Consider the following 14,544-nt stretch of genomic DNA (forward strand, 5'->3'; position numbering starts at 1 on the left):
CCCTTTTGCCACGTGGCCTAGGAAGCAGGAGAGACCTTGCTGGGAAGGAAAGCGGTGAAAGGACTCTTGCTGGTGGGCCGTGAGAAGGTGCCACATGGCTTTGGATTAACTGGAGATTGTGGCAGTGACACAGCTGATGGTGCTGGGAACTGAGGGGCTGCCTGAACCACAAACTTCTACTTCTTTTCCTGAGATACGGTACCCCAGACTGGGCAAAGGGGAGAAGAAAGGACTGTGTGTCTTTGTGGGTATTCTAAAGGACTTTAGTATTTTAATGAAGATATTAAATCATTACTCTAAGTCTGTATAACCTTTTAAATAAATAATTCCTTTCCTTTTCAATCTCTGGCATTGAGAGATGTCTCTCCCTGGGGCAGGCAAGGGGAACCTAGTACGGCGGGGGAACCCCTGGAGCACAAGGTGGGGGTCCATTCGGTAATAGTATATTGTTCACCCCTGCCATCTGTTCTGCAACAGTGCTACAAAGGAATATAAGGTAACTTCATAGACATGAGTAAGATTGCTCAAAATACTTTAAACTCCGTAATGTGACAGACCTAGGAGAGGCGTATGAGAGTCTGGTGCAGTGTTCTCACTTAAACACAACGAAACTGAGCCCAGAGCAGAGAAGCAACTGCTTCCCTGGTCAATGGGACCATTAATAGCAGTGGGGGCACTGCACCCCACATCTCAGGGTTCTTTCCCCCACACCTGATTGTTCTGCTCCCTCCACGGTAAGTTTGTACAAATGGATTCCATTTCTGCCGTAGATGCCACGGCCATAAGACTGATTAATGACCCTGCAAATCCCACAAGATACTCTGAAACTCACAAAGTAGCAAGAAGCATTACAAATACCAGTATGGTTCAGTTCCATGTGCCCTTGCAATTGCTCAAGAGGACTCCAGGGCCCAAGACAAATAATTCAGGCTGTGTAGTGATCAGGAAGAGAATAAATATCAGGAAAGTATCTCCTTCCCTGTTTTCAGCACAAGTATTAAAGTAGAATCTAAATTTAGGATGTAGTGCCTTTGTGGCGAAGCACAGGCAGCTGAGATTAGGCTAAATCTTAGTTTTGCATTTCACAGTTTTTATGAAAGCTTGGATTACAGCCACGACAAGACTGGAGGCAGAATCTATTTCAGTCTATGCACATCTCTTTGTTAACTTCTCGATTCCCACGGTTCTGCTGCCTGTTTGATCACACCTCCAGCTCCATAACTGCCTGGTGTCTAAGCCCACATGCTCAGGGCAAGCATGGGCCTAGCTAACCCTGAACTCTCCACGGGACCCCTTCAGGGGCCACATTGCCCTTTAGTTCCCACTCACACCCTCCCCCCAGGCTGGGCCTGTTGAGATCCATGCCCTCCTCACCCACTCATCTCTGCCTGGGGTCTGAGAGAGTAAAACTGCACTTTCACAGGTGGTTTTCTCATTCACCTCTCAAAGCAGGAGTCAATACTGGCTGCACTGATATTTTTCTGAAGATACGGGCTTTGAGCCTGAGCTGATTATTTTAACATTCTTTGAAAGAAGAGAAAAATCTGGGGAAAATAGATAGGATATTGGATTTATGTGATGATACGAAAATATCATGGTTATCAGACAGTGCATCAGCTAGCAAGGCCCGGGCAGAGCTGCGCTCTCCTGAACACACGCTCCCAGTGAGTCAACTGGGTGTCCAGTGGCTTCATCACGTCTAGTGACAGAAACCTAGTAACTGAGGACGCTTAAACTTCTTCCGACACACAGATAGTGATCACGCCGCACCTTCTCTGATTACGCACGACAGTGAGCTGGACAGAACCAGTGCCCAGTGGACATGTGCTGAGGAAACTGGAGACAATGTGTTGGGGCATCAGGCTGCAGTTTCTAGTGGAGAGAACTAGTCCTCTGCTTACGACACGCAAGAGTCAAGAATTTCAAAACACGGAGACACTACAAACACAGTCAGCGCCTGAATCCATGCAGCCTCCCAGGATGTTCTCTGAGACAACACATATTTTTGACCCTGGTTAAAGCCGGTTGGCCAGTCAGCCAGCTCCAAATGCTGGCTAGGTGTTACTATGCAGGGAGATGGGAAATGAGAGCAGAAACCAAGTCCCGGCCCTGGTCTGCAGAAGCGTAAGCACGTGCGAGCTGGCACTAGGCTTCCCCTGTGCCAGACATTGTAGCAGGCGCTTTAAGTGCATTATCTTGCTTAACCCTTGTAGCTCCCCCGGAGGCAGTCCTAGGATTACCCTCACTTTTTAGATGAGGAAACTAAAGTGCTAGGAGGCTCAGTAGCGTGTCTACGGACAGTTGCTACAGACAGGAGTCGGTCTCAGGTCTCTGTAACTCTGAAACCTGCGAGCCCAATGCTCACTCCATACTGGCTCTTCATAACCTCCACTCGCTCACAAAGAGCATAAAAACACACTGCACGTTCGATTCCCAGTCAGGGCACATGCCTGGGTTGCAGGCCACAGCCCCCAGCAACCACACATTGATGTTTCTCTCCCTCCCTTCCCTCTCTAAAGATAAATAAATAAAATCTTTAAAAAAAGAAGAAAAGAAAAAACACACTGCACTTATTAGATTCAAGACACTCCTGATCTTCATCAAGATTACATCTCTGGTTTTGATGCAGGGTGAGGGACCCATGATGCCCCGGGCACGTGCCAACTTGCCACGCTGACCAGTAGACCAGCACGGCCCAGAGCTCCGCTGAGGGCAAGTCACTGAGCTCGGGGGGGCGGGGGTCGAGTCTCGACCAAGGTGACTGATTTGATGGAAGAGGAAGAGTCAGAAATGTACTGAATTATATAACCTTCTTACTTAAAAAATGTAGTTTACTTTAAAAAAAAAAAGGTACTTTCACTAAGTGCTGCTAAGTAGAGGCCTGGAGAAGATTTATTTTAATGAATATATGAGAATGCATCTAAGTAGATGCTTTTTAGAGAATTAGAGTATGAAAATTATTGTTTGTTTCTTTTAAAAAGTAGTTTAAACTGCTCTCTGAACTCAAACGTGCACACTTCTGGTAGTCTGAGTAGGTGGCAGCTGCAGAGCGGTGACCCTGCTGTACCACGTAACGCAGCTCATAAGCGCTCAGGCGACACAACCGCCGAAGAGATGCCTTGAGCACAGAGCCCAAGCAGACGGAGTGGGCTCCCCGGGTGCGGCGGACAGGTCCTCAGCACCACAAAGACAAGCCTTTCTGTGCTGCTCTCCAGGGGTCCCTGCCCTAGGCACAGGGTCCCTCATCGCCAGAGCCTTTGCTGCCCCCTCTGCCCGGACACGTCCCTCCTGGTCCCCGCCAAGCCCCGGCTCCCAGAGGAGCCCTCTCTGACCTTCAAAGGCAGAGCCATTACTTCCTTGTGCTGCTAAGATATTCTTTCAGTGACCTAGTTTTATGCCCTTTAGCATACTGAAGTTGAAATGATCTTCTGATTTCTTTGTTAAATTGTGTATTTTCTGTCTTTGTTTATCAGAATGTAAGTATGATAAGGGTGAGATCTTTTCTGTCTTGTTTACTGTGGTACACCCTGTACCTAGAACAATTCCTGCGTACTTAGTGGGTGCTCAACACAACTTTTTAAGTACATGGGTGACTGAATTAAGCCGTCCAGTCCCCACACTGTGCCCAAACGGGGGAAATCGGCAACCGCATTTCTCCAGAGTGGACCTGTGCTGGAAAGACATGTGTTTGATCTATGACCAAAGCCATAAAGAAAAGACCCCATACCAACTTCATCTTACCTGTTCTGCTCCCACCATGCTAATTGGCTTGCACTTGAAGAGGTGGGTGATGAACTTGGGAATGAAGGAGCTGTGGATAAAAAAAGAAGTGACAAATCAGGCTTATTCTTCTTTCTTCTGCAAAGAACTGTAGAAAAAAAATTCTAAGGCCCCTCTGCCTTCCATGAGGAAACTGAGAAATGAAGAAGACACTTCTGTGATCTACCAGCATCTACTGCCTTCTTTTTCTTTCCAGCCAAGGCCCTGGTTTCATTTAGGTGGACGTGGCCTTGGGACGCCAGGGAAAAGTTGGTTCCTCCCCCTCTACAGAACTGAATTCCGATGAGTCTCCCAGCCAGGGTGTGGCATGCCCTGGGTAACTGCTGCTGGTACCGAGATGGGAACATGGTCTTGGCTGGCCCAGGCAGACCGGAGGGAAGGATTTTATCGCATGCTGGGGCAAGGCTCTCTCTCCTTCTCCAGGATATTCTTGTATTTGGTTATAAATGCAGCCATTTTCTCACCATTCTGAGGAAGAAGCCAGAGCAGAGCAGGGTGAAGAACCTGGGTCCTTAATGACATTGCTGAACTGCCGAATCAACCACCCTTGCGTCTGCCATGCTCTGGGCTTCCAGTTACATAAAATAAAAAGTTCACCTTCTGTATAAGTCAGTTTGGGTCAAGGCTTCCATTACTAGTAGCCGAAAACACCCTACCAGTTACGAGAGTGGAATATACATGAGGCAGTTATGGGATCTTAAAGGCAAAAATAGGAAATAAGTGTTAAGGGAATAACTGTCGGATCAGGAATGAAATACATGATCTCCCCCAATGTACTGAGGACTGAAGGGCAACGCTGGCCTGGTGAACAGACAATGATTCTGGTTTGGGGAAAGGGACAATGAAATTTTAATAGGTTGGGGGAGCTTTTTGGAAAAAACTGCAGAGGCCCAAGTAGGGAAAGCAGAATAGCAAGTGTGGGAGCTAGAAATGCCTATATTCAAGGCCAGGTCCAGAGTGACAGACCTGGAGGTGCCATAAGGACCCACGACCAAAGAAGGCACAGCGGAGATAAAGCAGGATCTGTGGGCTGAGCTGAAGGCTGGCTAGCACCCTCTTCTCCCTCTTTCAACGTTGCCCTCAGGCTGTGAGTTCCATCCTCTTCGATTTCTCTATGTCTTTTTCCATACACTTGTGCCCTCTCTAACACCCAAAGACCTACTGGACATCCCACTGGAATGGCCTGCTGCAACCTCAACCCCAGCATGCCCATGACTCAGCCCCGCCCTGGAATCCAGGCTCTTGGACTGGATCTCATCCACCCAGTCACCCAAGTCAGAAACCGAGGGTTGCCTGAGACAGCTTCCTCGCTCTCCACCCCAGTATCCCATCAGCTACCAGCTATTCCCCTGAACTCCCATATCCACCCCTCCAACCATTCCCATGCTGTTGCCCTTTCTCACTTGAGCCCTTTCAATTGTTTCCTATCTGGTTTCCCAGCCTTCAGCCTCATCCTTTCTAATCCATCTGCTGCCAAAGGGAATTTCAAATGCAAATATGACCAAGACCTTCCCCTGATTAAAACTCCTGTGAGGCTGCAGACAAAGCCTTCTTTGGTTGTCTTGATTCTCTGTCCCCAGCCTGCTTGTGTTAAGCCCCGGCACCCTATGCTCCAACCGGCTGAGCTACTTGTAGATCCCGTGGTTCTGCAGCCTATTTCAGCCTCTAGGCCTTTGCTTACACTGCGCCCGCTTCCCCACGGCCTTGCGGGTCAGCACACACAGGTCTCTTAGACTCCGCTCAAGGACATCCCTCCTTCTCTCCTATGAAGCCTTTCCTCAGTCGATATATTCCTCCAACCATATTCTACACAGAGTCCACAGACCTCCAGTCTAACATCTAACCGACTTTACTGTACTTATTTATTCACACGTCTGTTTCCCTCCACTTGACTGTAAGGCAAACAAAAATAAGGACAGTATCTATTAAGTCAAAGCACTTAACTTAATTCTGTGTCTGAGACAGCAGCTACTCAAGCAAATGCATGTTGAATAAATAATAATGATAGGGACAACCACTTTTGTTGTTGTTGTTGTTGAAGAGAGGGTTTGGCAGGGGCAGAGAGAAAGAAATATCAATGTGAGACAGTAACATCGATCGGTGGCCTCCTGTACACACACTGGCCGAGGATCGAACCTGCAAACCGGGTATGTGCCCTGATGGGGAATCATAACCTGAGACCTTTTGGCGTATGGGACAATGCTCCAACCAATTGAGCCATGCTGGACAGGGCACAGCTACCGGTCTCTGAATGTCAGCTTGGTACTAGCACTCCATCACAAAGTTTACAGAAGACTTCCCATCTTATCTTCCCAACCACTATAAAGAGATTTGTCTTGTTACCTCCATTACTGAGCGGAGGAGAATCAGCTCAGTGGACAAGAGAAGTCACTTAGTAGTTTCAGTCAGAAGGGTGGTCTCGATGTTTACATAGGAAAGGCTCCCGCTGCAGAGACCAAGTGGAGGCAAAGGGAAACATCTACGGCTTTACGTTGGTGGGACAGGAGAACACGTTAAAGGGAAAGGAACTTAAATTCCAGAGATCTGCTGATCAGGAGGCAGAATTGGGGCTATTTAGAAGGGATTCTTCAAACCAGAGCCCGGCCAAACAAGAAGGTGAGATTGAATTCCTGGCTAATTGTAACAGCACACACAGTTTATAAGCTGAGTTCCTTTACAGTAGAGTAGGCTTCAGGTGTGCCCTAGAGCTGGCTGTGTCTGGTAGTCTAGCGGAGTGGGTCGAGGAAAGCAGAGAGACCAGGGACGTGTCTTTGGGGAGAAGTCGCGGCACCGTGGTGGGTAACTGCTAAGTGCTCTTCCATCCCCCTGGGGCGGCGGCGGCTATTGCTCTTGGCTGGGGAAACCCCCACCTCTGAGGTCCCTAGTCTTCCACTGGGATTCTAGAGGGATGACAGAGTACCACAAATTAAATCAGAAAGCCACTTTCTGATTTCACAGGTTAAATTTTTCCAGATGTGAGAGATGGGCATCCTATTCCCCGTTTACACACTACGGGCTTAGTGAAAGAATGGAAGGGCTGTGAGAGAACATGCGGCTGGTGCCAGGGCTGCCCGAGTGAACTCACTTCAACGCTAGCTCGACCAGAGCCCCTTGCGACCACACTGGAGACTTCTGGCCATACTCAGTTTTTAGAGATACTGTTTCTACCAGGGGCTTTGGGGAGTGTCACCATGTGATTTATCAGCACTGCTTTTAACACACCCAAACGAGCACCCGGAGAGAGCGGAGGAGGAAATGTCAGCTCCTGGTTCATCTGCCATACTGCAAGCATTAACGCCTCCCTGGAGACCCAACTCTATCTTTCCTTGACAAAGTAAAAACTGAAGTTGATGCCATAAGCCACTCCATAACTGAGGGTCCTCAGGGGATCTATTTGTGAGGGAGAAGAAAAGCCTTAATTGAATATAAACAGGGAGATATTTGGGGAAGACAGAAACTTGGAGTCCTAAATCACCCTTTGGGACTTGGAAGAGAACAACTGAAATACAGTAGCTTGGACTGGGTTGACCCTCCTGAAGCCCTTTCCTGAGCCGTTTGCCAAAGTGCTTATTTGCTGATTGGTCCGAGGAGGCTCTGACCCTCTACGCTGTCTGGTCTCGGGGGAAACAGTGCTACAGCCAGACGCTGGCTGGCTGGCAAAGGACCAAACTATTTCCCTGCTTCAAAACATCAAGTCAGAAATGGCCACACACAAGGCTGTGGCAGGAAGACATGCAGTTCACTCTATCTACCTTGGCAATGGAGCTCCCTGACTGGCCTTCATAATTTCCAGTACCTTCCCTGGACCCAAGGACATCTGCAAGTAGATAAATTCTGGTAGGCCCAATAAGAGCTACTGTGGGGAGGGAGGAAGAGAAGGCTCAAAAGAAACAGAACTGATGGTGCCTACCCTTAAAACGTTTATCATCTTGCTGGAGAGACAAAATGTATATATGAAACCACTGAAAAATAGTTTTAGTCATTCAGCCAGGGGGAAGGCAGGGGCACAGTTACATGCACGCAACTCAGAACAATGGCACCCCCATCGCAGTTCTGTCTGCCTCGATGTGGCCGATGACTGCACTGCGGTTACTGTCATCTATGACGTCAGGGGATTTAGTTTCATCACTCTGCTTCTTTTGGGTACAAAAAAATCAGTTTGCCCACTGCAACCAGAATACCACACTACCGAAGCCTACTCTACTCTCAGTGACTTATAAACTGTGTGTGCCGCTGCAATTAGCCAGGAATTCAACCTCACCTTCTTGTTTGGCCGGGCTCTGGTTTGAAGAATCCTTTCTAAACAGCCCCAGTTCTCCCTCCTCATCAGCAGATCTCTGGAGTTTCTTTCCCTTCACCTTCCTTTCTAGCTGGACGGTGGGGACACCTGGAGTGTGAGCGCGTCGGCAGTAAGTGCGGCCTCGAAATCCCCCAGGGATGAGAATGTTCCAGGACTTACTTTGCAAATTTAATGCAGAACTGAGTGAAGTATTTCCGTGTTGAAGCCAGGTTGTCACGGATGATGGGGACGTTCTGCTTAATGTGAAGAATGACAGAGGTGACATAGGGGCTCTGGTCACCAACGTGCTCCACATTCTGCCACTGCATCTGAAAATGGAGACAGACAGGACACGCCTTTAGATGTCTTATAGGAGGACAGCCTTACCTGTCACCAGGGAGGGGCAAGCGGGTGGAGATCAGGCCACAGCTTGCTCTCACAGCTGCCACTGGGTTTCAGGCGATGTGTCTTCTCCAGCTGGCCGTGGCTGATTGTGAACACAAACAAGTACACCCACCTTCTCCCTGACAGCGAGGCAGGACTCAGGCATCGTTTCCTTCCCCGTCCCCCTCGTGCCTGAAACAGCCGTCCCTTCCCACCTAAGCAGCCATCTCCCACACAGCCCCTCACGGGCAGGTGAATAGGCTCCCATTCTTCTGTCAGCTGATCCACCAGAAAGGGACTGGGGAGAGTGGGGAGGGGCCTCTACTCTTGAGCAGACGAGCCTGGGAGACCAGAAAGGTGGCTGGGCCACATCGAACGAGGTCTGGACGAGAGTTAACTTATGTCTCTCTCTCAAGTAAATTGGGAACAGTTTTTTAAAAAAAGGAAACTAGAAATGGTATGTAGTGTGAGACCTGCTTCCAGGTAATCTGGGGTTGAAAGGAGTGGATGAAACAAGATTAGTGAAGCTGGGTGATGGGTACACGAGGTTCAATGTACTTTTTTCTCTACTGCTATATCTTATTGAAATTTTCCATAATAAAACATTAGATTCTTACTCCTAAAACCTTTGGGATTATGTTGCGATTTCAACCAAGGGAAAGGAGAGAGGCTGTCTGGCAAACCTGAGGGGCAGACCAGCAGGTAAGACAATGGAGGGGAACAGGCAGGAAAGAGGCACAGAGGCTGCGCGGACGGCAGGGGCCACGTGGACTGGAGGGGCGGAGGAGGCGAACACCACTGAGAGGACTGACGTTCTGGACCAGGTCACGGACAAAAACAAGACCTGCCTGGCTCAAGCTCTAACAACCTGAGGAAAATTAGGGAAAATGCAATGCTGTAGTGTCTCTTCCCCCTTGGGTAAGCACAGGAGCAGAGAGGCAGCACCAGCTCCGGCCGACCTGGGAGCTGGCAGGGGGTGGGCACTCAAATCCTGCAGAAAGCGGGAACAGGCCGGAGGAACTCTGCTGAGTCAGCCTCTCAGAATGGAGCTGGGCTGTCTGCTAAAAAGATCCTAAGCCAAATACAAACCATATAATATGTTCACAGAAGGAGGGCAGTAGTTCTGAGGCCTTAATGTCTCTGGCAAGAAAATACTATTTTTATAGAGCTCTTGGGGAGACAAAAAATTCAACACTGAGAGAACTTGTTTAAAAGAATCGTATTGTACATGGATGATTCCCCAGCTCCTGGGAAGCTCAAGTGACTTTCTGTTTTGTCCTAATGTTTCTTCAAGTCAGCAGATATTTATATTCTAAACACTTGAGGTATGTTTAAGCACAGAACCACAAAAAAGCAGGAAGGAACCTCTACCTTCATTTTACAGATAAGAGAACCAAGGCCCAGAGACGTTAAGTCTTGTGCAAGGTTTCATAATGAGGCTCCATATATAAAAGGTCTCAAATTTTTTACTGGGGAGAAAACAGAAATAAACAATGGAGGAGGAGTAGAAAGGTCTAGTAGGAACTGACTATATGCTACTGCTTCAGTTATGGGTAATATCTTCCTCATTCTCTTTGATCTTATTCAAGAGGCCTCTGTCTCCATCTCATTTTAGAGATTTGATCCATTCAAACAAGGAGCATTCTGGGTGAGTTTAAATGAGCTCAGAGGGTGAGGCCAAAGCTGACAGGAACTGTCCATGTCTGCACCTCACCTTGTTTCCCCCAGCTCTGCAGCAACACCTGGAGCACAATGAATGCTCCAGGTGCTCACAGTAAGCGGGGAGAGGAGCTTGATACCCCCCTCCTCCAATTGACACGAAGCGCTTTCACAGAAATGACTGCTGTTTTCCAAGTTAGCAGAGCTTTCTATTTCAACATCTCAAAAAGTGAATAAACAATTATCTAAACATTACAGTTCTCCATTAATAGAAAAAGACCAAAAGGGAGTTGGTGACATGCCCTGTCGTTGGTTCCAAAGCAACTCTGAGGCAAGACAGAGCTGGGGACGTGGGACTTCAAGTTCCTGCCAGTAAGCTAACTCCCTCTTGATCACCACTGGCCATGTCAGCGCCTGCATTTGGGATAAGGTGAAAAGATCTAATTTGCTTTCATACTTCAGCCAGTTACGACTCCATGGTCAAGTTAGAGAAGTATTAGCAAAAGTCAAGTAGATTCATGATTTAAGGTTTAAGTCAGCTTAATGAAGTATTTTTAAAGGTTTTATTTATTTATTTTAGACAGAGGAGAAGGGAAGGAGAAAGAGGGAGAGAAACATCAATACATGGTTGCCTCTCACGCACCCCCTACTGGGGATCTGACCTGGCCTGCAACCCAGGCATGTGCCCTGACCAGCAATCAAACCAACCCTTTGGTTTGTAGGCCAACGGGTTCAATCCACTGAGCCACACCAGCCAGGACTGAAGTATTGAAACAAAGTACTGAAGAACAAAGAAAATTAATATCATGTTTACTGTTTGTTTTCAGTTTGCAGGCTGGTGCTCAACCCATTGAGCCACACCAACCAGGGCATAATATTTATTTTTTAATTGTAACATACAGTTAGCAGTGGTTCTGTCTACTCACTGCCTCCAATGTTAATGTTTGCTATCATCCACCCTGGAAGACTTAGGTTATGGGTTGTAACTTCAATGTCCCAAGATGCCTAATTAGGACCTACTATGCGGGTCACTTTGCCTGGCACTTGGCACACCTCGTCCCATTTACTATTCATACATGATCTCATATTGCTCTCACAGCAATCCTATAAATGAGGAAACTCACAAAGCTCAAAGAGGTTAGGTGACTTGCCCAAAGTCACAGCTGGTAAATGGCAGAGACAACCCAGATCTGTCTAAATCCAAAGTACTACACCAGGCTGTTTCCTAGACACTCACTAAAAAATGACCACAAAAGAAGAATAAAAGCGCTTACTGGGCCTTAGTTCAAGGTAAGTCTAGTTTCTCAAGGAGAGACTAATGAAATACACAGCCGTCAAGCAAAGCACGCTTTCAAAAAAAGAAAGAACAGCAGCTTGTATTAGAACAAACATCATGAAAAGCCATTCATAGAAATAAGACTCCAAGTTTTCCAGGTAAACGTGGCACTTCACATTTGAAATTTACCCCTCCCTACTTGAAGCTCCTCCTTTTGTGCTTTTTTTGGGGGGGGGAAGGGTGGGGTTGAGTACTACTGCTGCCATATAAACCACAAGAAAACTAGTTGGCAAAGAAGTAGTAACTAAGGTGCAGGGTTGTAGAAACATAAGGAAGGAAATGATGCAGATAACAGTGTCAGAGCCCCAGGACCCCATGTGTAGCCACAGGGAGAGATCGTGGGGCCCAGGACATCAGCACTGCTCCTGGTTTCCACCCCCCTCCACCCCAGGAAGGAGTGTGTGGCTGATGTTGGCACTTCCCAGGGAAGGTTGGGGAGATAAACACTTCCTATTAAGAGCCCACTGTAGCAGAGTATTCTGACCAATCCACTCATCAGAGGACAGAGCTTTGCAATTCGCTTACTATGAAACTTTGTTTTCCCTATGGCTACATGACGCTTGGAAAGGTCTCCTGAGGAACTAATTTTTCTCAACTGAAAATTCCAATTCCCACCTATTCAGGGGATTAGAGATATACAGGCCACAGACTCAGACATTTGGAATCTGGGAACATTTTGGGCTACTGGAGTCTAGGGCTGTGGTTCAGGATGCTGGGGCACTGGCCCCGAGCAGCTGCTCAGGCGGGCACACACATGCTCGCATCGCAGTGCCTGTCTGGGTTGCTCTTACTCACGCAACGAGCGTTCGCTGTATTTACAGGTACCTCTGCATGTACAGTGGTAGACCAAGCAATGTGTGGGGAATAAAAAGGGGGAAGGAACATTTTCTGAGCACCTACTATATACCAAGCAACATGACTGATATCTTCAAACAAACTTATTACTCCTGATAATGCGGTGTAGGAGGCATTACTCCTGCTTCACAGGTGAAAGACAGGCTAGAGGACAATGAATGGCTCGCCTAATTAAGCATAGCTGAGAAGCTGGCAGGGCTGAGATCCAGAAATTGGTCTGTCTAATTCCAAAGTCCATGTTCTTTCTGTTTTATCATGCTGCTTTCCAAAAGAAGCATTACTACCCTAAATAAATGTGAAATTAGCCGAAGGAACTGCAGCATGCAGAATCTACAGGTAACATGCGGCTGTGCACAGGCAGGTGACGAGATGGTTGTACAGAAGGCGAAGGACAAGCTCTTCTCACCTTGTTGGTGAGGCTCCAAGGGGAAAAGCAAAACATCCAGGATAGGCTTTAAATATGTATTTTTTTCCCACTCACTGCTGGGCCAATGGAAAGGTGAATTGTGAGTTTGTACAACCTTTCTTAAAAGCAATTTGAAAACATCTATGAAAAATCTTAGCATTTTGCATAGCTTCGATCTCTGCAATTCTCTTTAGGGCAATTAATCTGAAGCTAATAATTAGGAATGTCTAGAAAAAATATATATACATACACACAAGTTGTCCATTGCCAGGATGTTTATAAATGTGAAAAATTGGAAATAACCTAAAAATCCATCGGAAGTGAATTAATTACATACATTATAAGGGAAGGAGTAGGTGATAGTATTTAAAATGAGGAACTCCAAAGTCTGCCCATCACGAGCTCCAATACTGCCTGAGCAGCCTGCTGAGTGTGTCTTGGGCAACTTGCCCGACCTCTCCTAGCCTCAGTTTTCTCAGCTATAAAATTGGGATAATGATAATATCCAAAATCATATAGTTACTGAAGGATAGTGCATGAACTGTTCTTAACAATAAATACTTTGTACCGTGGAATACTGTGCAAAAGTACTGTATTAATAATTCTACATTAAATGACACAGAAAACTATGAAGACCTGCACAACGAGAAAAACAGCTCAGAGAAGAGTCTGTAAAGTATGAAATGTATCCATTAATTGGAATTATGGGTGATTGAAGTTTTCTTCTTTTTGAAAATCTGTATTTTCCATAATGAAGGTGATTTGCTTTGGTCATAATGAAAAAGAATCTCTTTTATGAAAAAAGAAAGGTATGCTTTGATTGTCAGTAGAAAATGAACTTGAGGATTTCTTAACCATGCAGTTCTGTGGGACTCCTGAAATAGATCAACATTTTAATGACTGAGGAAAATGAGAACAGATTTGAGGAGTGTTCTAGCTATTTCAAAATGTCTTTGGGGGATAGTAATGCAATCTCCTAAATTAGTACATGTTCACAATCTTGAAACTTAATGGAAATTACATGCCAGACTGTAAGGAAATTTAATTTGTTCAGTTTCTTCTTTCTGTTCCTCCCTCCCCCCTAAAACTACCATTAATGGGCAAAAAGCTATGTATGTTTGATTTTAGAGACTAGATTCTTTCCACCTAGTGATGTGCATAGACTTAGGAAAAATGACACAATGAGGAGGGGACCAGGGGACCAACAGTCTCTTTAAAGGAAGCCATAAAATTTAGTTTAAAAATCCTACTTGTAAAGCCATAATTAGTCATGCTCATTCCTAAGGATTTACAGAATTTACATTAAAAAAACAGAACTTTTCATATTTCTACCAAAGCACTTCAAACAACTCCCTTTTTCAAGAATCGGGAGAGGTGGTTTCATTTCTTCCTTTGCTGTTATAAAGCTTTATGGTTTGGGGCACATTATGAAAAAGAAAACAAACACACCAGAATGACAATTCATCTGTTTTCTGGGAGAAATGTACACAGCAGACTGGAATATGTGAGTTGGTTGCTCAGCCCATCTTCTCCCCGTAGGAAAGTCACGGCGTCTGATCAAGAAGAGCTGAAGATAATACCCAACAGGATGCGTGTGAATGCTTGGAAAGCTCATAATCAAGTCAGCATGAACACTCCCCTGAGCCTGGCACTTCTGGGCACATGCTGACTTAGCGCTCTTCCATGTTAAGCAAATCACTTCAGCTGCTTTTGCCTCAGTTTCCACATTTGCCAAAATGACTTCCTCCTATTCTGTATGTATGACATGGTATAGTCCTGCAGGGAGAGACCCGAGTTTGAATCCTGGGTCTGCCAGCTAAGAGATCACAGACAAGTGACATAACT

General features: G+C 46.4%; 1 protein-coding gene across 3 annotated transcripts in view; it reads right to left on the reverse strand.

Moving 5' to 3' along the window:
• Nucleotides 1–14,544, reverse strand: part of VPS53 (VPS53 subunit of GARP complex) — a 134,233-nt gene that overhangs the window by 14,073 nt on the left and 105,616 nt on the right. For all 3 annotated transcript variants that reach the window (XM_036033295.1, XM_036033294.1, XM_028520100.2), the window contains 2 exons: nt 8,240–8,388; nt 3,742–3,811 (listed from right to left, as the gene is read on the reverse strand). In XM_036033295.1, the coding sequence (XP_035889188.1) occupies nt 3,742–3,811; nt 8,240–8,388 (219 nt within the window). The remainder of the gene's footprint in view (nt 1–3,741; nt 3,812–8,239; nt 8,389–14,544) is intronic.

This window comes from Phyllostomus discolor, chromosome 8 (genome assembly GCF_004126475.2).
Source record: "Phyllostomus discolor isolate MPI-MPIP mPhyDis1 chromosome 8, mPhyDis1.pri.v3, whole genome shotgun sequence".
NCBI classification, from domain to species: Eukaryota; Metazoa; Chordata; class Mammalia; order Chiroptera; family Phyllostomidae; genus Phyllostomus; species Phyllostomus discolor.